We start from the raw sequence: 24,335 nt of genomic DNA on the forward strand, positions 1-24,335 counted from the left end.
AGTTTGAGCCTTCAAAGAAAAACGGGAATTTCAAAATTTTTAGAGCTGTGCTATGTACCTGCAACTGTAATAATTAAAGTTCTTCAAAGAATAAAACTCTTATAAGGTCACAAGTTAAAAACAATTGAGATACACTAAAATACTTTAAACGTTCCCTTGAAAGTAATAGAAAATACTTTTCAGGCACTATCAAACTTGTGCAAATGTAGCTCAGCAAGATTTAGGAACGTTTGTTTGGAAACAAGGCGAACATTACCATGGTGATAATCATTTCAGCCCTCTAGTTCATTGTTATAATTGTTGAATGATTACCGGGCTAAGATGGCCACCATAGCACAGTCTTACAGTCGTATGCGGTTAGTTCCATTTCTATGTCATCTATTTTCTACAGTCCTGTCTCCAGTTATGTTCTACTTTGGCTTGTAGAGAGGTTGAAGAGTAGAATTATTGCAGCGTATAGTGTGACACGGTCACAGGAAAAGAAGTAAGGGTTGGCCTAGCGGTATTTTGTGTGTAAGCGGCGGGTGCTATTTTCCGACTCTAGCCACATCCTTAGTGGCTTTAGCCAGTCAATCTTTGTTTCACTAGAGAGAGCCCGCTCTGGCTCAAGTGATTTAGTTGGAAGATTGCGGCGTGGGTGTCTGCCTTTGAAAGCCTCTGAACCCAGAATGTGGGGCTTTATAAGGTGGGGGGAGTTTGCATCGAGCCAATGCGATTAACGTCTCGGCGATATTGGACTGCGGATCTGTCATTACATGGAGCGTCCGATCGAACCTTATTAAAAGCATCACGCACAGGAGGCAGACAGCATGAAAACATTTGTCGTTTGTTATAGACTGGTGTAGAAACAGAAACGATGTCCAGAGGCAGTGTTTCGCTGCTTCTTTACTGTGGTAAGTAGGTTCCATAGTGGTACTGGTCCCTTTTGTTTCAGCATTTATTTGGATATGTATGTGGTACACTGAAGCGCCCGCCTATGTTGACTGGTTGGTCAGTGCAGGGGTGAGATTAGACGGGTGTTTAGTAAAGTGATTATCTTTTCAACTCAGTTTATGGTTTTTGTTGTGATCGTACACATGTCAAAAAGGAAGATCATCCTGGAGTCATTCTGGACTCATCTGATGATTACAGTCAGGCTATTCCTGCAATTATCTGGCGAAGTCATCCCAAGCCATCCTGAAGTATGCCTGTAGGACAAAAAAGGTAAATGTGATGACGAACCAAGACTCATCACAAAAACTACAGTAGGCTGGTGTTCTGATGACTTCTACTGGCAGGGAGTGATTACCTTTTACAACTCCACGAATACTAATTGACAACTTCAGGATGAGGGAGAATTACTCCAGGATGGGTTCTAGCTAATTTAAGGATGACTGTCAATTATTCCAGGATGATCCTATAACCAAGTGGATTACTCTGGAATGATCCCATGACAATTTCTGGATGAGTGTGGATTATTCCTGTATGATCCTACGACAGCTTCAGGATAGCTATTGGTTACATCAGAATGGCCCCATTATATTTTCAGAATGAGTGTTGATTACTCTAGGATGAAGTGGTGAAAGGGAGGCTTGTATTTGTCCTTGATATTTGGATTTAAGCGGGGACTCCAAGACAAGTTCATTTTCACGGTCTGATGCATCATTTTTAGTTGTGGATTTTTGATGAAGGACACTAGCCATCCCTGCTAAAAGGGCCAGGTTTTCAAGTTTCTGCAAATTCATCCGCGAACTTGCATCACCAGGCTGAGAAGTTGTGCTTTCAGCATGAGCTTTGTTACCAACTCTTTTATAATCCAGTCCATTCTGCTTGGCTTTTTTGTCCTTGCATCTTTTCTCTGCAATTTCTTCCTCTTGTAGTTCGCGTAACACCCTCTTAAGTCTACCAGCGCTTCCCCGATTGCCACAGTCCATTAACATCTGCTTTTTCTCCAGTGCCCTTTGAAGTAACACCTGTTTTAGACCCTCTGTTGTGCCAGAATAGCTTGCAAATATCTCTTGAAAAATATCCTGAATCATTAGACACCGTTTCTTCACTAAAAAAAAGCAAGAGAAAAAAATATATATTTACATATAAACTTCAAAACAGAAAAGAACACATTGACCACTTGCAATATATCTTCACGGTCTAGCCATAATATATAAATAAAGAGGTAATGATAATAAAGGACAAATGTACAATCTATCCATAACCAAGTAAGTAAGTTTTCCTTAATAGACAGTACACATTGAAAGCCTGAACTTGAACCTCCTGAAAAAAGTTGCCTAAATAAAAGTTTATCCAAAAATGGCTGCCTTATAGTAGTGCCATAAGCTAAACGTTTCAGTCCTTTTCATAAGTGTTACATTTGTCTCTGGAGAGCAATCCAAGGCACATGTGGGGACATGCATGTTCATTTTTACTGCCCATTATTGGATTAATTAATCACAAATGTAGGTTTTTACTGAAACAGGTTGGTAATTTGTACCGTTATCCTGCAGTTGCAAACTTATTATAAAGGTTTACTTATTGTGCTTACCAGATGATTGGAACAGAATCATAGCTTTAAAATCTCTCTCTTCGGTGATTGGCCGACCAGCTTCATCTACATTTTCGACCAGCCATTTACAAAGAACTTCCCCGGGATTGTCCAAAAGCAGGTAGTCACCATCTTTTCGAACACACAGAATGATCGCAAGTGAAAAACAGGGACGTTGAATGAAGCCATGATTATGTCCTGCTAGATATAAAAATCAGGAATTAGTTTGTGTGTGGTTTAAGTTTCAGAGGTAAAATACAAAGCATATCAAACTGATTAACAGATTTAATTGGAGAAAAGCACCCCAAAAAGTACACTGACCTGGTGCAATTTCTATCTAATATGCCTAGATTTTGGACTACAAAGTGTTTGGGCATGCACTGAAGGCCATTGAGGAAATTACCTAATAATCATCGTTATTTTTGGAAAGCCAGAGTGTATGCTTAGGTCTTGCTGCTCAGGACAAATAGTAATAGCAAAGTAGAGGCATTATGATAGAAATAGAAGAACTATCAATAAGTGTATCAATAAGTGAACTTTCACACTGGGGTTTGTGACGGGAAATCAAGTTGCCTATCCCCACAGATGCATAGAGTCAGATGCCTGCTACCCTCTGCCCACCGGCACCCCCAACATGAAAGGACAAGCGTTAAAAATGCAATAGGTTTCACCTTTTATTAAGCTAAAGATATTAGCTTTGCTAGTAGTATTGTACGTTAATTGTGCAATATGTAATGGCTTTATAAATTAAACAAAAGGCATTACAATGGCAAATACATAAAGCAAAAGCATTGGCATAGCCAATGGGTCTCCCCTCTGGGACCTTATAAGTGTTTTGCCAGAGGTGTTTGGAAGTTTGGTAAGAGATGCAATTTAATATAAAGGGATCCCATACCTCGTTGACACCTGCAGTACCCGCAGTTCAAACGAGAAGAGGGCATGGGGAAACCTCTTATAAGATCTCAATCAATGGGGAAGGCACGCGTTACTGCAACTTGTGCGTGCTTTCACCTTAATGCTAGAAGGGAGGGGAGGGGGGGAGGATAAAGAGATATTAATGTGATTTATCTCAGGGCTCGATCCCTCTGCACTTTAGCAGTAGGTCAGGTTGTAACTGGATAATATATGGCTGGGATCGATAGAGGCAGATGTAACAAGAACTGCTTCATTTTTACAGAGATCTTAGCGGTCAAGGTAAATTAGCGCAAACAGGGAATACGTAATTGGCCCTATCTAAATAATATATACAAAAGAGTTAAAAACATTGCATGCACATGGAACGAAACCAGAATGATAGCCTGTTTTGCGAAAGTAGATATTGCAAGATGTTGGAATGCGTCGGACTACGTTTCCTAAATAGGGCGTAAACCTCAATCACCACAGGCAACCAGGCCTTTCAATGACACAAATAGCAAACAAAATAAGGAACCAGCATTACAACGGCTAAGTTATTTGAAGCATTTATCCTTATGCTTTGAAACGCATCCAGGAAAACTGCCAGTGTTTTAGAAGATGTACTGCTCTGCACACTACACAGCTTGGGGAACGTGACCAGGATTCAACAATAGAGCACACATTCATTTAGTAATGAAAGCTCACTAAAAGTTGCAAGGACACAAGTAATGCTCAACAATAAACAATATTCACATAAATAAATGTGTTTAGCCTTCTTTTATTGACAACTTTTCAGTAGATCTAAAACTGTTCCATTTGGTCGAGAATCTTGAATACACGCAGGTGCACTTGGAACCAACATGGGACCTACAATATACGGGCAGTAATTTATTTTTCCTTACGGCGAAGAACTTGCTGTAAAACACATTTTTTAGGCTTTTTGCAATTTTCCACAACTTGCACAGGCACGCACTACGTCACACATACAGAAAAATACACATGCTCAAACACAAAAGGTGCATATTAAACAAGCAGGCAGGCTGATACAGACAAACATCAAACACACTTAATACACACACATTGCAACGCAGGCATTAATTATAACACGTACGAAGCACACACATGCAGGGAGATGCGTCTGAATGTGCCCCCTTAATGAAAACTCGTGCTTTCCGAAAAATGAAGAAGCTGGTCTGGGACGTAAGCCTGGACCGAGAGCGGAGGATCGATGCTGCTCTTTTTTAACAGCTGCAGCACTTACCTGAGTATACGCTGGAATCGATGAAGGAAGTGGAGTTGGAAAAATAAAGAGACCGATGCCAATCCACCTGTCCCTTTAATGGCCATTGCATTCACGGCAGTCTTCGTTCTTGCCGCAGAACAATGACGTCACTTCCGGCGCTCCCAGATGTGCGTAGGCTTTTGCTAGAGGAATCCACCGGCTTCCGGCATATGAAAAGGTGAGAGAGCTGCTCTCCATTGAAGATCTGCGGTTCTAGTCCCAGCCAGCCGGCAGACTGATGGTTTACAGTAGGTGATTTTGGCATTGTGTTCGAGGCAGCTGTGCTTTTTAAAAATGTATTTTAGTATTGTGATGGAGTGAATTCGGCAGTCACCATGACGACAAAGCTTGTTTTCCTTTGCAAGACCTATTCCTCGGGCCATGAGCAGGTCTGTCCGCAGTTGTTTAAAGAGTCTAACAATCGGATTCCACTAAACATTGGGGCAGATTTATGTCCGACTTAGGGCGCTTTTGCGCCACCGTTGCTGTGACGCAGCGGCGGCGTAAACCCTGCACCACGTTGCAACTTACATCGTGACGCATCTATGGAGATGCGTCACGGTGTAAGGCCCTGCGCCACATGAAACCTGCGTCAGGTTTCATATGGGCGTTTCCACGCAGGAGGGGGGCGTTCTGTCGCAGGAACGCCCCTGAAAAGTGACTCAGTGAAATCTATGAGATTTCACGGAGTCACTTTCCCAACGCTAATGCGTCAAAACACTGCGCCTGCTTTAAGCAGGCGTAAGGCTTGACGCACCATTTTAACAGATAGGGCAAGTTGGCGCAGTGCTGGAGTTGCGTGCCGCATGCAACACACCTTCAGCATTGCGCCAACTTCACTCCCTAGATGCGACACGCATCTGTTTATTCCTGCGCCATGGTGCGCCGCATTGTAAATGCGGCGCATCATTGGTGGCGCAAGGATAAACTTGCGTGTCGTATGTTTCCTGGTGCATCTCTGCTGATTTTCAGAGATGCGTCAGGCAAAATAAATCTGCCCCTATGTGTTTATGGAAATACTCTATGAAGGAAGTGCAGCCTGGGGGTACAGAAAGTATCATATCACAGCAGCGCCTCCCGGCATTCCGCATTCATAAAAAGTTTGGGGGTTTGTAGGGCTTTTGGATTTTAGGGCGTACATGGTCATTTTAGGGTTGAGAGTGGGTTTGTGTTTTGGGGGGCCAGGTGTAATTTAAGGGTTTAGAGCATGTTTGGGTTTGGGGTGCGAGGGTTAATTTTAGGGTTTAGGGTGTGTTTGGGTTTTAGGGTACAAGGGTTAATATTAGGGTTTAGGGTGTGTTTGTGTTTGGTGTGCAAGGGTTAATTTGGGGGTTCAGGGTGTGTTTGGGTTTCGGGGTGCAAGGGTTAATTTGGGGGTTCAGGTTGTGTTTGGGTTTTGGGGTGCCAGGGTTAATTTTAGGGTTTAGGGTGTGTTTGGGGTGCAAGGGTTAATTTGGGGGTTCAGGGTGTGTTTGGGTTTTGGGGTGCCAGGGTTAATTTTAGGGTTTAGGGTGTGTTTGGGTTTGGGGTGCAAGGGTTAATTTGGGGGTTCAGGGTGTGTTTGGGTTTTGGGGTGCCAGGGTTAATTTTAGGGTGTAGGGTGTGTTTGGGTTTTGGGGTGCAAGGGTTAATATTGGGGTTCAGGGTGTGTTTGGGTTTTGGGGTGCAAGGGTTAATTTGGGGGTTCAGGGTGTGTTTGGGTTTTGGGGTGTCAGGGTTAATTTTAGGGTTTAGGGTGTGTTTGGGTTTTGGGGTGCCAGGGTTAATTTTAGGGTTTAGGGTGTGTTTGGGTTTTGGGGTGCAAGGGTTAATTTGGGGGTTCAGGGTGTGTTTGGGTTTTGGGGGGCCAGGGTTAATATTGGGGTTCACGGTGTGTTTGGGTTTTGGGGTGCAAGGGTTAATTTGGGGGTTCAGGGTGTGTTTGGGTTTTGGGGTGCCAGGGTTAATATTGGGGTTCAGGGTGTGTTTGGGTTTTGGGGTGCAAGGGTTAATTTGGGGGTTCAAGGTGTGTTTGGGTTTTGGGGCTCCCAGCTGCAGGAGGTCAGACGTTTATCTGCAATTCATTGTGCAATCATCCAACAGTTTGCATTTTTCTGGAAAGCTGAAACCAAAGTGGTGGACATGCTCTTTAACCTCTTCCATGCTCGTGACGGAACCGTTCCGTCACCAGCCACGGGTGGGCTGTGCTGGTGACGGAACGGTTCCGTCACGACCCTGCCGCCGCGCCTGCGCGGCGCGAATTCCGCGCCTGCGCTGACGTTCTAAAGAACGGGCGGGGCCGTGACGGACCCGTTCCGTCACAAGCACAGCTCACCCGCGAGCCGTGACGGAGCGGTTCCCTCACAAGCACGGAACCGCCGCCCCACCCCCTTAGTGCTGCGGCGGAATAGCCGCCGCAGCGAAGGGGTTAAATAGACAAACAATTCCTGTTAAAATCACCAGACGCAAAAACATCTTATTGAAAACACAATAGTACCTTTGAAGTATTCAGATGCTCATTTTCAAATCACCCCAAAGTCATCAGGAACAATGTCATCTTGTAAAGTTATCGGAGAGTCATTTACAAGTCATCCTCAGATCATCAGGAATAATGACACCTTCTGAAGTCAGCAGATACTCATTTTCAAGTCCTCCTTAAATCATCACGAATAATGACGCCTTCTAAAGTCATCAGATACTCATTTTCAAGTCATCCTCAAATCATCAGGCTGAGCTTCTGCAGCTTGCTGATGACTTCAAGAGCTTGATGATGTCTGATGACGTGTAAATGACTTCTAAGGTAGTTGGATGATCATCCAATGACTCTGGGATGGCTTCTAAAGTAATCCTGATTGACCTGGGCCCACTTACCTGGTTACTGCACTGGGTTGTCCAGTCTGAGAAAACTTTTTAAAAATCTGATATTCCTAGGGTGAAGAACTGTCTGTGATGTGATGATAGACATTTGTTGCCAAACTTCTAGAAGCGAGAGGAGCGTTGGTTTAGCGCTAACGTTAAGGGCGTGGAAGTGTTCTGGTCGCAGGGTTGTTATATTTTTTGCATATATAGGTTTAATCTATTCCATAGTTTCTGAGATGGCTGGCTAGTGTAGTCTTTGTTATCTCCATTAATATCTCTGAACTTAAAAATGCATGTTGATTTGTAACAGCCCGATCATATTAAGTTTGACACTTGAATGTACTCCTGTTCCACAAGCATTTTTCTCACTTGTCCACTACCACGCACTTTCACATCCCCTAATAAAATACTATGAAATAAAAAAAAAGCTGATGGTCCTAAGTTGGCATGATTGAAGAGGGAGATGGAGAGGGGATCTGCTGGGATATCATTTGTTACTATCATCCCACTCGAATTGTTATGGTGAATCGTAAATAAGCCGTCATTGTTTAAAGTTAGTTGGGATTTGCAGTGGTTCAGTAGATTAGTCTTCGATTGGTCAGGAAGCATGTGGCAGATCTTTTCAGTTTATTCTGTAGGTGATGGCTGATTTATGGACTTTAACACTAATAGGTGTTGTACAAGACCCATAGCATATACCTTATGCGAGGGTAAGAGCATTAGACCATATAAAGGAGTGTTTCCTTGTGTGAGCGACAGACAACAGTTGATTCTGGAGTGTTTTGGTATTAGGATTAGTGTGTGGCAAAAGTATGTGTGAGAAAGTGTTCTCTTTCTGCATGGTTGCCCCTACTTTTTGCTGAATTGCTGATGTGCTTTGACTGAGTGTGCCATGGGCTCCTGCTAATCAGGTACCCAGGGCCTATGTTCTTTCCCTAAAAACGGCATTGAAGCCTAACCCCAATTGGCATCTCTGGCCACAGGTCAGCCCCTGGTAAATGGTACCACAGGTACTCGGAGCACTGTGACCAGAGAAGGCCTCTAAGGGCTGCAGCACTTATTGTGCCACCCTTAGAGGTCCTGTACCATTACACTCACACACTGCCTTTGCACGCTGCGTGTTTTGGTGCAGAACAAAGTGAAGAGTCGACATGGCACATATCTCTGTGTATCTATAAACAGTGTTGATAGCCTGCATACCAAAGTATTAAATTTCACCAAACTATACAAGTTTCCAATGTTAATCCACGGTGCTGCCCTTTGATCCTGACTAGCCCCTGTTGGGTATAATAATACTCCAATAAACAAACAGATCCTGTTTGTATATAAGGACGCACTATTCACATACCCTTACGGTACTCTTTTTAAATCAATAATACATTCAAAGTAAGCCCATAATCTGTGCTGTTTATAATTTTTCAGCAATGGTTATGCGCGTATACCGTTACACATGTATTTCATATTTTGCATGAAAGTTTTCACATACATTTTTACACAAAATACCACAAAAATAAATATATCAATCAAATAACAATGTATTCTTGTTTGTTTTCTTGCTCATTTTTTCACTTTCTTATTTCTTCATTGTTCTGGCAAAGTATTTACATCTCCCAATGCATTTCGGTGAGATACCTTCAACAGGGGAATACTGCAAATAATACAATTTAGTCTTTTAACACAAATTCTCTTCTGTATGAAAATAATGCTCTATTGCTACTATGTGGTGAACAGAAGTGTTGGATAAACCCCAACGGTCCCACCATAAAAAATATATTAATTGTATTTATCTTGCTCATGCAGATCCAAAACACGCAAAATGGACACCACAGAGGTGAATGCCTAAGTGAAAGTGTGTGCACTACTGTCACCCAGTGACACAATCAAAAGTGTTTAAACACACCTAAACAAACTCCATAACCTGTGCCAACTTAAACCTTCCACCAAAGAACCAAAAAAGCTCACCTTTGAATGGACTGAAACTGAATACACTGACAGTCTATGAAGTCTACAAAAATTGAAACATAAATTATGTACACAATGTACCAACATATACTAAAAACATATCCATCGCATGCCCCCTTCAGGGCTTTAACAAAGAGACCTACTTGTTATCCACGAGTCGTGGCTCTCGGCTTTCCTGAGAAGTTATAGTAAATCCCATCTTCTGCTGTAAATGACCAAAATAATCATTCATATTCATTCATAGTGTCACTGGGTGACAGTAGTGCACATACCTTCACTTAGGCATTCACCTCTGTGGTGTCCATTTTGCGTGTTTTGGATCTGAATGAGCAAGATAAACACAATTAATATATTTTTTATGGTGGGACCGTTTGGGTTTATCCAACACTCCTGTTCACCACATAGTGGCAATAGAGCATTGTTGTCATACAGAAGAGAATTTGTGTTAAAAGACTGAATTGTATTATTTGCAGTATTCCCCTGATGAAGGTATCTCACCGAAATTCATTGGGCGATGTAAATACATTGCCAGAACAATGAAGAAATAAGAAAATGAAAAAATGAGCAAGAAAATAAACAAGAATACATTGTTTGTTATTTGGTTGATATATTTCTTTTTGTGGTATTTTATGTAAAACCGTATGTGAAAACTTTCATGCAAAATATGAAATACATGTGTAACCGTATACGAGCATAAGCATTGCTGACAAATTATAAACAGCAATGATTATAGGATTACTTTGAACATATCTCTGTGTGCCATGCCTAAAATCCACTGCCCTGGCATAGATCAGCCACCCCTCTAGCTGGATGCTCTATAACAGTGGTGAGGGTACAGGTGCATGAGCCCCTACAGTGTCTAAGGCCATTCTTAGACCTTGTAAGTGTAGTGCTGCCAGTAATAGTATATGGTGCTGGGAGTTTGTCATTACGAGCTCCACAGCACCATAATGGCTTTAAAACTGAGACTTTTGGTATCAAACTAATGCCAATGTGGGATTTAACGAAAAATGCACACACAGGGCATCTTAGAGATGCACCCTGAAAACTAACCTACCACTAGTGTCCAGTCTGAGTGGCTGCTTTCATCCGCAGGGTCCTCAGGAAGGGAGTATGTAGGTTCCATACGGGCGCTGAGCTTTGGCGTATGTGTGACTATAATCCAACGCCCCCCACCAGGGCCCATGGTACAAGGTCACCGGATATTTCAAATACACATGGCTTTCACCAATTTTGAAGGCACTACTTACACCGTAAGTCATACCGGTTCTTTTTTACACCACAGGTTAGGGTGCGCCTTAGCGTGCGCATGCCGCCTTGGTGTCTTGGTCCTGACAAAAGCCTCGCAAAAAGCGAATGGAGGCAGAAACATGTTGACCACACCTTTTTCTTTTCTGTGCTATGGATGTATCTGGTCAATTTAGCCAGTTGCTATAACATCCATCACATTGTTTTTAAGTAGTGCATGGTTCTACATGAATAAAGTTTGTTTACGGAGTAACTAAGCACTTTTTAAACCACTTTTCACTTATTCACATTTGCATCACAAAAAAACCAGCTCCGCTGTAATCGGGCGTTGTAGCACACTAGAAAGGCACTCTGGGCCTCTGATGGGAACCCAATGATAAAGCATGTCACCAACTAGGTTGGTGAGTGAGGGCTCTTTTAATAGACAAGAGTGACTTCTTGTGCCATTTTTCTTTTTCTTGTGGCCGCACTCTTTAGTTTTTATTTAATACTACCATTAGGGGGATTAAGAGTGACTCCTTATATTTCTCCCTCTCTCTTTGTTGATTACATATATGCTTTCAGCTGCCACCACCAGACATATTTCTGGACCCCTGGGTCGAGAGCCTGCTGCACTCTGGGGCCTGAAACAACGCACATCCTAGGACAAGGGTGCCAAGCCTCCTCCCCCAGGATGGGCAGGGTTCACAAAGGGGAAGCTTCAAAGGCTTGCCTCCTTTGTGAGCTTCCCCAGGCCACTTGCTGCTTTTAGAAACTGTTACCCACTGGTTCTGACCCCTACTTTAAGCGGGGGAACCAGCAGGAAAAACAAGTGAGGTAGAGAGGTGTGCCCACTTCTACCAACTCCACCCCTCAGATGGGGGAGGCGAGGTGAAGCACAACTCCCAGTCCCTGCCATCTTGCTGATGGGGGGACTCAGCCAACCAGGGAATGGCTCATGCCCCCCTCCCACTGGAGGGTGACACAATAGGGGGTGTACCCACCCCAAGGAAGGGACTCAATGTTCCCTACCTGTAATCCCCCCTGAATCTAGTATTTAGGGGCACCCCTAAACCTTGCTTCCTCAGACAAGAAGACACTACAAAGAGAAGAAGGACCAAACAGCTGTGCAGCAGCTAACAGGAGGAAGACACCCACTGACTTGTCCCCAGCCCTACCGGCCTGTCTCCACCTCGAACCTGCTATTGCGAAATCCCGGTGTGTCCTGCAGCTAGCAACCTTGAGAACCCCGGAGGACCTGCCTTCCTTCAACTCCAAAGATTGTGTCTCCCATGAACACCGGATTTGTTAATCTGCAATCTCCGATTCCGGGCCGTACACAGTGGATCCGCCCCACTCTGCACCCGCTGTCCACGGCCTGAGCTCGATTGGGCAAACACCATGAGGAGGTCTCCCCGGCGATCCTGACCCGAGATCCGGCGACCCCTGACCTGCCTCAAGCCTCCAGCCGACGCCTGCAGCCTAAATCCAGAAGGTCCCCCAACCGCGACCAGGAGCTGGTAAGAAGATCCAAAAGGCACCCCTGCAGCCAACGCCCCACGGCCTCGGGTGGCCAAACTGACGGTGCCTAACCAACTCCTAACTTCCCAACTTACCTCTCGAAGTGGTGGTCGCACCCAGAAGACCTTCATCCCCAAGCCTGCAGTGCCTTTGCAAACCGGAGGTTCCCCATTGCAAACAGGGCGCCCGATGTTGATACAGCACCCTGCACCCGGCTGACCTAGTGCTGCTGAGGGTGCACCCTTGGTGCTACTTTGTTTCTCCATTTGTCCTGAGCTAAAGTCTAGAAGCTTTGCTCCCATACCCAAGTGGCCTGCTTGTCAACAGCCACCAACCGGAGGCCCCCTATCCCCCAATGGATAACATTGGGCATCAGCACACTGTACCCGGCTGCCCTCCGCTGAGGGTGTAACTAGAGTGCATCCTTGACCCTGGGGGACCCCTGAGTCTACCCCCAGAACCTCATCTCCCACTACCAAATACTTACCTCAAAACCGATAACACTATTTTCCTCCATAGGATAACATTGACTGTTTTTCTTGGAAAAGTTTCTGGTGGAGTTTGAAAACTAAAAAAATTCTTTAAAATAGTACTATTTAACTAAAACGATTTTACTTACCAGTTTACAGGAAATGTCCCAGGGTAGTATCCAGGCATACTACTCTGAATAAGAAAAGTAGTTTAAAAAGTAACTTACCTGGTATTTTACTGAAAAGCCCATTCAAGTCTATGTACTGTATTTACAAAGTATTGCATTTCTCTGCAACCATCCTGTAAATCAAAACAAAGTGCATATACAATTTCAACTCAAACTGTTTACAAACTAAATTACTACTGTAAAGTATTTATTGCTTACCTGTGCCAGGCTTGCTTGGGTCTACAAAATAAAATAACTAAAAGGATATTTTTATACAAAAACAATGGGTCTTTGAGTGTGTGAATTCATTTGCTGACTGAGTGTCTACAACAAATGCTTAACACTGTCCTCTGATACTGCCTTACTGCTCGACCACACTACCACAGATAGAGAGTGATGTGCTATCTAAATTTACCTCTGTCTACCTTTGGGATTCCTCTGGACTCTGTGCACACTATACCTCATTTTGGTATAGTATATACAGAGCCAGCTTCCTACAGTATGGCATTACTATTCAATACCCAGTCTTGCCATAGGTCAACCCTTCATAACTTAACTGTGCACAGAAAGTAGTGTGTTGTTTGGGCTTTTACAGATCTGTGGGCTGTAGATTGTATTTGAAGGTGCAATTATCATTATGAATTCTATCCCTGTGGAACTTATGACATTACCACGCATGCCTTTTCCACACAGCCTTTAGCATGGAAAGTAAGGCAAGTAACAGTGTTGGAGGCCATTAAATAAGTGAGTGAAATTATCCAGGAAGAGTGCGGCGTTTTTCTTTCAAAGTTGTTTGGAATTAATTGACGAAGCAGTCCTTACTTCGCCTCCGGCACCAGCATATTAGTGCTCCTCCCGTAAGGACATATATATATATATATATATATATATATATATATATATATATGTCTTTAATATGACTTTAATTGAAAAAATTTAAACATGTTTAATATGTCAGAGCGCAGAGATGCAGCTGGTGGCATCTTCAAGAACAAGAACCCGGACATTTCTAAACCGGCACCAACTACAAATGTGACCACCCCTATTGCCTTGATAACACAGTTTCATAAATTGGAGAAACTTTACGAACGCGAACTCCGCAAGTGGTGGGAGGGGACTTCTCTGCAGGGTTACATTGAGGTACAGAGGGTACCCAGAGGTTTGAGAATCTTTACTGTCCCTGCGTATGAAAACCCAGATCCACTCCCACTAGAAACTTGGGCTGCTCATATAGCCAATTCATGCAAAGGCATGTTGGAGATCCTAATCCAATTTGCATGGAGTGATCGCGACAAAGTGGTGAAAGAAATTGAAGAACTGGAGACTCTAATAGCACAGAACACGGATATAGAGGAACAAGAACTGCTTAGGGCTAATATGAAGAAAAGACTTCAGAAATATGAAACAAAAATCAAACTGAGAAAACAAGAAAAGTTTGACCGGGATGAGCGGGACTACGCGATGGGAAGGGTTCTGACTTTTTAAAAAAAATATGATCTGCCACGCAAGGAGGTGGCAAGAAAAAGCCAAATGCCTAAATCAAATGTGGAAACCAGAGTGGAAACGTCAGATTCCGATGTGAATGCCAGTGAACTATCAGGTGATGAAACAACTGGCTTGGCGACCACCTCTGAGGTATTGGCTAAGAAGACCCCTTTTCAACAGGAGTTCACGGTCATACAAGAGAGCTGGCTAAGAGATGGCAAGAACAAACCCCCAGAAGAGGCAGGCAAACCCGACGCGGGGGCTGGAAAGGGGAGAGGCAGAGGTACCAACCAGACCAAAACAACCACGAGGGTTACCAGGAGCCAGAGGAGAGGAAGATGGTGAGGTCCTCGGAACAACTCACCATTGTAAATTTGTCCGAAAGACAACTAACGCCAGCCGAAGAGTCCGTTTTAAAGCTAGGACTCACTTTTTGTCCGAATAAAAATATGGAATATACGCAAACGCGGATTGATCTGTATAAGTTTATTCGGAAAGTCAAACTACATAAGTTTCATAAGACCAAACCTACAGCCAAAGAAGTCAAACAACTAAGACGGAACCGAAAGGAAACGGACCTCCTAACAGTGAATGATCTAACAGCTTGCGAAGTCTTACACAACTTAAGGCGAGAAGGTGACATGGAAGCCAATACAGTGGACAACACGCTCACCCAAAGACTGGCAAATGTTAACATAGAACAAGTCGCACCAAAGAGTGACTTTAAGTTGGCCTCCAAATTTGTCCCCCAGTTAGCTGTGGACCCCATTGATATCTTCTCTGATGTGGTCACCAGGGACCTGATGGCCATGAGAATCACACGAAGTAATCAGAAGACACAATTCAATACCACCAAAGAGCAAAAATCTGCCATCAATACGCTTATGGAGGACAAGACTATAGTATGTAAACCCTCCGACAAAGGAGGTAACATTGTTATCATGTCTAGGCCCAAGTATGTCACAGAAGCCATGCGCCAACTACAGGATGTTTCCTGCTATGCTGTGATAATGAAACAGGAATATTCAGCCAGCATCAATGACCTTCACACCTTGCTTAAGAAATGGTATGACAAACAAATGTTAGATTTGGAGGAATACCTGTTTCTAAAAACTACTAACCCTACGCTACCTTGTTTCTATCACCTACCCAAGGTTCATAAGGACATCAAGGATCCCCTAGGAAGACCGATAATATCATCGATGGGAGGATTGACTGAAAATCTTTCAAAATTCTTGGACCATCACCTGTTTAATTTTGTACTGTCCCTGAGATCGTACATCAGAGACACCACGGACTTCATTGAAAAGGTGGAATTGTTGGATTGGCAACCATCTTACATACTGATCACCCTGGATATCACAAGTTTATACACTTGTGTAGACCATGAACAGGGTCTCCACGCAGTAGAATATTTCCTAAGCAAGAGAGAACTAAAATATGCAATGCATAATAGGATGCTATTGGAACTTATTGCATTTTGCCTGCATAATAATATTTTTCTCTTTCAGGACACTATGTATCGCCAACTCTCTGGTACGGCCATGGGTTCCTGCTTCGCCCCCAGCTACGCGAATTTATTCGTAGGCTGGTGGGAGGAGCAGGTAGCCTGGGCCCCCAGACTCGCCACATGGAACACCAAGGTGGTGGCTTGGAGCAGATACATAGATGATCTGTTCCTGGTGTGGAATGGATCAATTGATGAAGCCAAACAGTACATTCAATTGCTCAATGAGAACGAGTATCACTTAAGATTCACCAGTGAAATCAGTAGGGAAAAGGTTAATTACCTAGACCTAGAAGTAAGTGTCAATGATGGACGCATTTGCACACAACTTTACCGCAAACCCACGGCTGGGAATAGCGTTTTACACGCTTCCAGTGGTCATCCTCGCAAACTGATTAACAATATCCCTTACGGGGAATTTTTGCGGATAAAGCGCAACTGCAGCCAAAATGTACATTTCGAGAAAGCAGCTAGTGAATGTATGGAAAGATTTATAATGAGAGGCTACAATCCTCCTCTTCTCCAAGAGACCCTTAACAGGGTTAGGAAAATACCCCGCGCTAGTCTTTTTGTAAAGAAGGCAGGTCCCAATACTGAAGGAAGATTCCGCATTATAACACCCTATGCTGCTGACTCCTTCAAACTACGATCTATCTTGTCAAAACATTGGCACATTTTGAAATCTGATCAGATTGTAGAGCCTGACATTCCCAATACACCGTTAATTACGTTCAGGAGGGCCAGATCTCTACGAGATCAAATAGTTCATAGCTATTTACAACCAATTCAGAAACCACTAGGCACTTTGAGAGACACAAAAGGTTTTTTCCCCTGTGGAAAATGCAAAGCCTGTGCAGCAAGCAAAAGGACACTGACATATGAAGTCCCGGGTAGGAAAGATGGGAGGAAGATAACTAAATTCATGTCATGCCACACAGTCTTCGCAGTCTATTGCCTAGTATGTCCCTGTATGTTACGGTACGTTGGGAGTACTATCAATCCTGTCAAGTTGAGGATATTGGAGCATATGCGGGCCATTGTGAATAAAGATTTCACGTATCCAGTGGCCCGACATTTTTCCTTGAAACACAACAGTGACAGGAATCTTCTCAGGTACTTTTGTTTGGACCAAGTAGGAGAGAATCCAAGAGGGGGCAATAGATTGCTCACACTTAGGAGACTTGAGTCCCGTTACATTATAGACCTGGAGACCAAAGCGCCTGGAGGTTTAAATACGAGAGAAGAATTGGCCTCTCACTTGGGTTAACAATGTGTATCACTGTGTTATGAGAACCAATGAGTCTAGTATTGAGTATCCAGTTCCATTTGAAATGTTTTTGTAATGTATTTAGAAATGTCCTGGGAGTTTTTGTGATGGATGATGTTACTATTAGCAATATTTGCTTAGAAGAATTGCTTCAGTTTTTGATTACACCTCAGTTGTGGCAGTCCTATTGGGCTGCAATTGCGATCCACGGCTAGATATTGTCCGACATGGTTGCATTTAAGTTTTGTGATTTTGTCGGAGGTTGAGTATTTCTCAACAATGTATTGCTGTCTTAGCCATAGAATGTATTAGAATGTGTACAATATATGGTTTTTATAAGACATCAATTGTGCCGATACACGGCAGTATGTAGGTGTTATTAACTTGATAGCAATTCAATATTAACTGTGTTGAAATTATACACTCAAAGATGGCGCCCAGTGTTGCGTGTGAGGATTAGTCCTTTGTTTGTCTCAAGTTATTTTGCAAACATAGATAATGGCGCTGCGCACTGCCTATCTGATGTAAACATTGAGGAAGGGAGGGCTCTCCCGAAACGCGTCTGTTTTTTAATAAACTTCCCTGCTAAAGAACACTGCTGTGCTCGAGAGTGCTGATTCCTGGGACCCGGCTGGGTATTGCTAGGATTTTGGAGCCGTGATATATATAAAGTGAAATAGGTTAAAGTTACTTTCTAATTTGGAATCGTAGTAATCTGCCACTATACAAATAAAAATCGTGGAAATTCAAAGGAAAAAAACAAAGGTGAAAGGGACATTATAGTTAGCTGAAAATGGCAGTTAAGATATGCTATTTTATACAAACTAAACACTGAAATTCACTTGTTACAGTTACCTCAAGTAACTATAACTCGCTCCCCCGCCATGGGGTATGTTGTCATTGATTTAATTTCAGATGTCAAAGTAATGTTATTAATAATGTCATAACAGATGTAATATCTGAGGTGTTTAGCAGTGCATAGTAAGGCTCAAGGTTATTGTTACTTTAGTGCACTTTTTCTAGTTAACCCCTGCTGCTGCGCACGGCTGGCCAGGTCATGTACCAAATAAAAGGCATCATTTTAAGTAAGGGAGACCTACTGTCTTTGCCAAAGGCTCAACATACCTAAATAGTACTGGCTGGGCCCCTATGGACCTACTGACTATCAAGGGGTCAGCACATCAACATATTGGCTTTGCCGTAAAGTCTCTAATAACCATAATCAAATGTATATTTCATAAATTCACACATTGCAATGTTTAATAATAATTTTTATTTTTTTTAAAGCCGTTACTGAAAATATTTTATGATAATCACTAACATAGATGTCTTTTAAAAAAAACATTTTTCAAGCAACAAAGAACATAGAACCAACCATGAGAGGTTCCTGCACTCCATCTGAGGAGCACACAGCTCCCGCTTGGAGTGCTTTAAAAAAATGATGTGGACTCTCCTAGGGCCATGAATTCAATGACCCAGGAGACTTACTGTGGTTATTTTTATGTTGCTGGGGGGCTTCTGCACTCTCTGCAGCCCCCCACAACTATAAATAAAATGGTTGGTGATCCCTCTGCCTCTTGTCACCACCAGAATGAAAAAATATATTTTTTTTTAAGAAGCCGTAGGGTATTATGGGGGTGCTCCTTGCGGAGCAGTGACTAATAAATGAGTGGCTCCTGTTGCTCATTTATTATATTTTGGGGACTTTTTAAAGACTTTTTTTGGGTTCCCCGGTGCCCACTCGGTGAAGCCACACATCTTTTTTAAAATTTGTATACGTTTGGACTGTGGGGGCAGCCCTAAGGTTCCTGTGGCCCCTGCTAGCTTCCCACCAGCATCCATACTTGAAGCTGTTATTTTTTTGTATTAAGTGGGCCCACATTCGGCCAAATGTTCGGGGGCTGCAGGCTAAGCGCCTGCGGCTCCTGCCGGCTCCCCACCAGCAACAATACTGAGTACCAGTGGGAGCTAAGTGTGTGTCTGAGTGCCTACCTGGGGCACCCATATGCAGCCAAATAGTTGGAGGCCGCAGGGGTTGCCCCAATGCCCCTACAGTCCCTGCGGCTCCCCAGTTGGCACCCATTGTATAACTGGTAGAAGCTGGCTCCGTGACTTTGCTCCTGCCCGGGGGAGAGAGGCCTTTTTAGTAGAGCTGTGTTCTTTGCTCAGGAGAGGGCAGGTAGGATATGCATGAAGTCTCCCAAACAAAACCCCAAGTGTCCCAGGTATGTGGCTCTCCTCACACCACTTACATCAGGCCTCAGGGGGCAATAACTACCTTGGGGTGGGGGCCGCATGCCCCATCCCTAAAAACAAATTGACCTGAGGGAATGGGGGCACCAACGCCTCTATGAGCCTTTGGAAAGGGAGGGCTGCGCGCCCCTCCCCATCGAAATTCTTGGCCCCAGGGGATGGGGATCCCGGAGCCTAATTAAGCTTAGGGGATGGGTAACTGTGTCCCCTTCCCCTTTTATTGAAATGCAGCCTTCAGGGATGGGGTCCCCAGGGCCTAAGAAAGGCTCATGGAGGGGAACTGTGTGCTCCTCTCCATAAATCAACTGCTGATCGCTGGGTCCTGGCCCACTCTGGGGGGGCTTATTTTGAAAGCGGGCAGGAGCCTTTTTTTTCCCCCTCGGGCTGAGAAACAGCGGAGGAAAAAAAATTAAGTTTTTGGTTTGGGGGTTCGCTCTAGGAAGGGTACTCTACACTGCCTCCTATATGTTGTTTTGAGACAGGATCCCCGAAATATAATATTGCTACATCACATCTTCATTTATGTGGTGGCAGTAAATCAGATCTCACCTAGAGGTCTGCTGGCTCTGTGGATCCTCTGCGGCACGAAATATTTATACATTTGAGTTACCTAAGATGGCGGACGCAATTTAATTCTGGGTCCAGGCCTGATCCCCCAATCAGTCTGACCATTGTCGAGTTAAACTTACTTTAACAGCGCTACAGGCACTGAGGGAGTAGCAGATATCCGCTGCACCCAGCAGTTGGCTCTCCGAGGCTGAGGGCTTATCAGCGGCAGAGTTCTTCAGGGTGCGGCCTTCCCCGCGGCTTCCTCATGTACAGGCCTGTACTGCAGGCGTTGGAGCAGATTCTCTTGCACCCATGTCCAAGGAGTGGGTCATCAGCAAGAGTGAGGGCAGGAATTTGTGTCGGGCTGTGACCAGAGGAGCCTAACGGATGGCGGGCATCTCACGCCTGGGACCGAGCCGGCAGGGCACAGGACCGTTCTGGGGCTTGCGGCGGGCTGCAGCGCATCGGGGACTCTGAGACTGAGCGAGAGTGGGAGGACCCCGACCTGGCCTCCTGCTCTTGGCCTGATCGAGTGCCTCGTGGTCCCCCACTGCCAAGAGAAGGAGCCGCCCCGGCAGGCCTGTTGAGCCCAGAAACTGCAACCCCAGTGGAGGTGAGCCCAGCAGGCGCTTACACAGCATTTGGCTGTGGGAGGGGTCTATCAGGCCCAGGCCCCTCGGCAGGCATGATGCATAGATAAATGCGCAGCTTAGAGTAGCTGCTCTGCGCTGATGTGGAGAGACTCCAGCTGCAATAGGGGGTATTAACCTTACCAGATAAGGACAGCACAGGGGTCGCTTTGGGCCCAGGATGTCCCTCCTCCTGCCACCTACAGATTTGGGGGTCTTTGTTGCATTACCCAGTCAGGGGGGCAGTCGGGCCTAAGTTACCTTCGGTAGATGGCACACACAGTGATAACAAGACACCCACTGCGGGTAGCTGTGCGCTATATAAGCTCAACTACATTTACATTTACATTTAACCCACACAGCGGACCAGGCCGGATCACCATTGGGGTCACGTCCGGCCCGGGCTGTTTCCTCCCCCATGCTTGTAACATTTGTGGCTGCAGACAACCCCCTGTTTCCCAAGCGGGGGACGCTCTGTGGGGAGGGACTGCTCCGAGCCTCTCCTCACGGGCCCTTACTCTAGCTTTGCCACTTACGGCTATGCCATCAGACTACATTGTTGAGCACGGGGGCCGTTCCTTGGACTGTAGCAAGGCCCGCCATTAGGTCCTCACTCTCCCACACTTCACATCACAGCCATGCTATAAAGTTCTTTGGACTATAAAGGGGCCACATTGCACACGGGTCAGGACTAGCCCGGTTCGGGTGACATCTGGGTATCTCTTGTTTTCCCCCCCTCGACAGATCCAACCACAGTCTGCGGTTGAAGATGCACTGTACTTTCGGACCTGTCTTGACTCTCCTTACGATCTTCAGACCGCTTGAGCCCTCTCACAGGGCGTAATCAGTCGGGTACTGGCAATGACGCCTATGATACGATTCTGGGCTCCATGGAGCTCACATGGTTGGTAGCGGCTAACTCGCCTCCCCCTCTCAGTCACAATAATCAGGAACTGTGTACAGTGTGCTTCCTATGCCCAGTGCACTGCAACTACCTATGGAATGTCTCCGCTCCACCAACCACCAGGGTATTCAGCCCATGGCGCGGATGGGGGAATCGTCTAATGGGGCAGTGAATCCACCAGAGCCAAGCCGCCCTGATCTCTCAGTTAAGCTAGACCCAGTACTGGCAGCAGTGGAGAAGATCGGCGCGGCGCTGGACCTGACCTGCACGTCTCTTGAGAGGAGGATAGACAAAATCACATCAGACGTTACGCTCTTACGGGTGGACCACCAGAAAGTGTCCGATTGCGTGCATGAAGCAGAACTCACACTGGTGAACCTTCAACCCAAATCCCACAATCACACAGTGACCCTACAGGATTTGCTATATCGGGTCTGCACCCTCGAAGAGAAACTAGACGATGCGAAAGGTAGTTTGCGTCGGAATAATGTGCATGTAATTGGCCTAACTGAAGGGAAAGAGGGGCAGGACCTGGTTGCTTATACAGAGAACTCGTTCAAGGAGTTTCTCCCCCCAGGAACACCCCCCCCCCCCCCATTTGTGGTGCAGCGCGCACACAGGGTTCCCGCCCGCAGATCACGTTGTTTTGGGCGTGCGTCGGGAAAATGAAGTCTGAAATTTGATTCTTAAATTCTTTTATTCTTTTATTTCATATGCATGAGTTAAAAGTTCCTTACAGTCCAACCAACCCGTTTTGTTCTCTTACCGAGAACTTCATCAGGGCTTTAAAGTATGTAGAATCTCCAGAATTTCCTTATTAGCTGCCTTCTGTGCAGGGAGAATTGTGGAGCAGGGTTCAGACGTGTCCCAAGAAACTCTCTATAAGGGACCTATAAGCAACGTCTAGTATGTTGAATATTTATAAGTCGAACATCCACGGTAGAATATCAAATTGTTGCCAGAAAAATTTCTTTTATATGAAAAAATAACTTCAATCTGTGCGCCAACGGAGGATAATAAGCCTTCTTGAGTTATATAATGAATAAAACAATGATCCTTAGAGCCTCAACCAGACCTCGTCATGGTTGAATCAGGTTCAACAGATAAAAACACTGTTAGTCAGTACTCCTTGTTTTGTAAGTGCATGTATCACAGGGAACGTTCCCATAAGGCAGTGTAATGCCTATGAAATGATTCAATTCCGTGCTCCGTGGGCAGATCACCTCCTGGGGCTTACCTGCGACCCTTCCTTTTTTGCCTATGACATTTCTGTGACAGAGATGCAATATTAAGAGCGATAGGGAGACACCCAGGGCCCAAGATCCAGAATATCACGGTCTCATTCTTCCCAGTCTACACTGCCCAGGTACAGAAGAGCATGCCACCTTAGGGGCAGTGAAGCGCCAACTGCGGTATCTGGACTTATGATTCTCATTTCTCTTCCCGGTCCGCCTCTGTGATTTGAAATGGCACTGCTCGTTTTATTTTTTTACTCCCCCTCCGATGTTTGGGACTGGCGGGAGGAAAATGGATTGAAAACTTCTTCTAGACCACATGAGGACACCGCGGTGCACAAAAGGAGCAGGCGAAGTCGACGGAGTGGTAGAGGCGGAGGATCACGTCGGCGGGCCTCACCAATTAATATCCCAGGTCCAGCACAGATCCTGTCCGAATGCCAGGAAGCGCTGAAGGAGGCGCCAACCCTTCAAGCCGTGAGAGCGCCATCAGTTTCCACACCATCTCGATCCAGGGGGGACGAGGACTACATACCAGCATTGTCTTCTGACTGACTCGCTGCTCCTTCCGGATGTCACACCTCAGACAATATCTTCTAACAGCTCTGTTTGCACTAGCCCTCCATCACGGACATGATGCGCACCACCGCAGCATTTTACAATTAAACGTCCCGGCCACTCCCTGATCTCCTATGCTACGCGCTCATGCCATGTCACACATATACAGAAACACTCTGAGGTACTGGGTTTTTCAGAACCGGTACTGATCCGGTATTTCAGCGGTGTCAGGGATAACACCCGAAGACCTCGAGTACTTTCCTGATTTAGACCACAGAAACACGAGTCTTCTAGGTGAAGTCAAAGTTGTAGTTTATTGGCTGCAACCAAGTAACAAGCGTCCTAGAAGTACAACAACACGGTGTGTAGGTTCTCAGGAGACTGCTCAACATGACAAAACCAGGCTTCTCTTTTTATGCCAAAAATTGGGCTTCAGGCGAGCATTCTTAGGTTTACAATACAACATTTTTAGATTTACAGTAGGCTATTCACATATTTTAACTTGAAAGAAAAAGCAAAGTCATGCTGACATTTACACATTTCAGTGTGTTCGGTTCGTGATGAATTACCCGGCAAGGCCCAACATTCTCATCGATATCAGTGTACCCCCAATAAAACCGGGCTCCTCATCATCATAAAGCAAAGAAGAAGAGAGAGCAGGGACAGGTGTGAGCAAGATTTGGGCGGGGGTGTGTGCTCGATGGGTACAGTTTATGGCCTGTGTGCGCTGATGCTATCTCGTTCGGCCACTGGGAGAGGAACTGACCAAACAGGTTCGGCCTGGGGCAATGGTTCCAGCTTGCCTAGGTCACGGAAAAGTCAATCTAAGGTGTACGTGTCCTTTGATATCAAATTCAGCTGTGGCTACAAGCCTATGTGACGGGCAACTCACAAAATGGCTGCCAAGCGCAAAATGAAACCCAAGGGTTTGAAACGAGAATGACGATTTCGAGGTGAAGATATTATACGATTGTGACGCAAATGCTTGTGTATAGTGTGCTGGTCATTATCGGTATTTTGGTATGAAAATCGTCATGTTACGACAAAGTTTGTTGCACGAGTTCCAGAA

At 44.9% G+C, this 24,335-nt stretch overlaps 2 protein-coding genes across 3 annotated transcripts in view; one reads left to right on the forward strand and one right to left on the reverse strand.

Annotated features, from left to right (window-relative positions):
• Positions 1 to 203: 203 nt before the first annotated feature.
• Positions 204 to 4,799, reverse strand: LOC147666004 (uncharacterized). 2 transcript variants are annotated; one of them, XM_086949333.1, is made up of 3 exons: positions 4,674 to 4,799; positions 2,519 to 2,716; positions 204 to 2,035 (listed from the first exon to the last, which is right to left on the reverse strand). In XM_086949333.1, exons 1-3 carry the CDS (start codon positions 4,762 to 4,764, stop codon positions 1,503 to 1,505), a joined length of 822 nt encoding a protein of 273 aa, XP_086805459.1. In that variant the 5' UTR covers positions 4,765 to 4,799; the 3' UTR covers positions 204 to 1,502. The 2 variants fall into 2 exon arrangements, with proteins under 2 accessions (XP_086805459.1, XP_086805458.1); XM_086949332.1 differs by having other exon boundaries at positions 2,519 to 2,719.
• A 49-nt stretch (positions 4,800 to 4,848) lies between these two features.
• The window catches only part of LOC147666005 (progestin and adipoQ receptor family member 3-like), a 299,963-nt gene continuing 280,476 nt past the window's right edge, over positions 4,849 to 24,335 (forward strand). Inside the window, exon 1 of the mRNA XM_086949331.1 lies at positions 4,849 to 4,942. The gene's annotated coding sequence lies outside the window, so the exon portion shown is untranslated. The remainder of the gene's footprint in view (positions 4,943 to 24,335) is intronic.

Source organism: Lissotriton vulgaris, unplaced genomic scaffold (genome assembly GCF_964263255.1).
Source record: "Lissotriton vulgaris unplaced genomic scaffold, aLisVul1.2 SCAFFOLD_554, whole genome shotgun sequence".
Lineage (NCBI taxonomy): Eukaryota > Metazoa > Chordata > Amphibia > Caudata > Salamandridae > Lissotriton > Lissotriton vulgaris.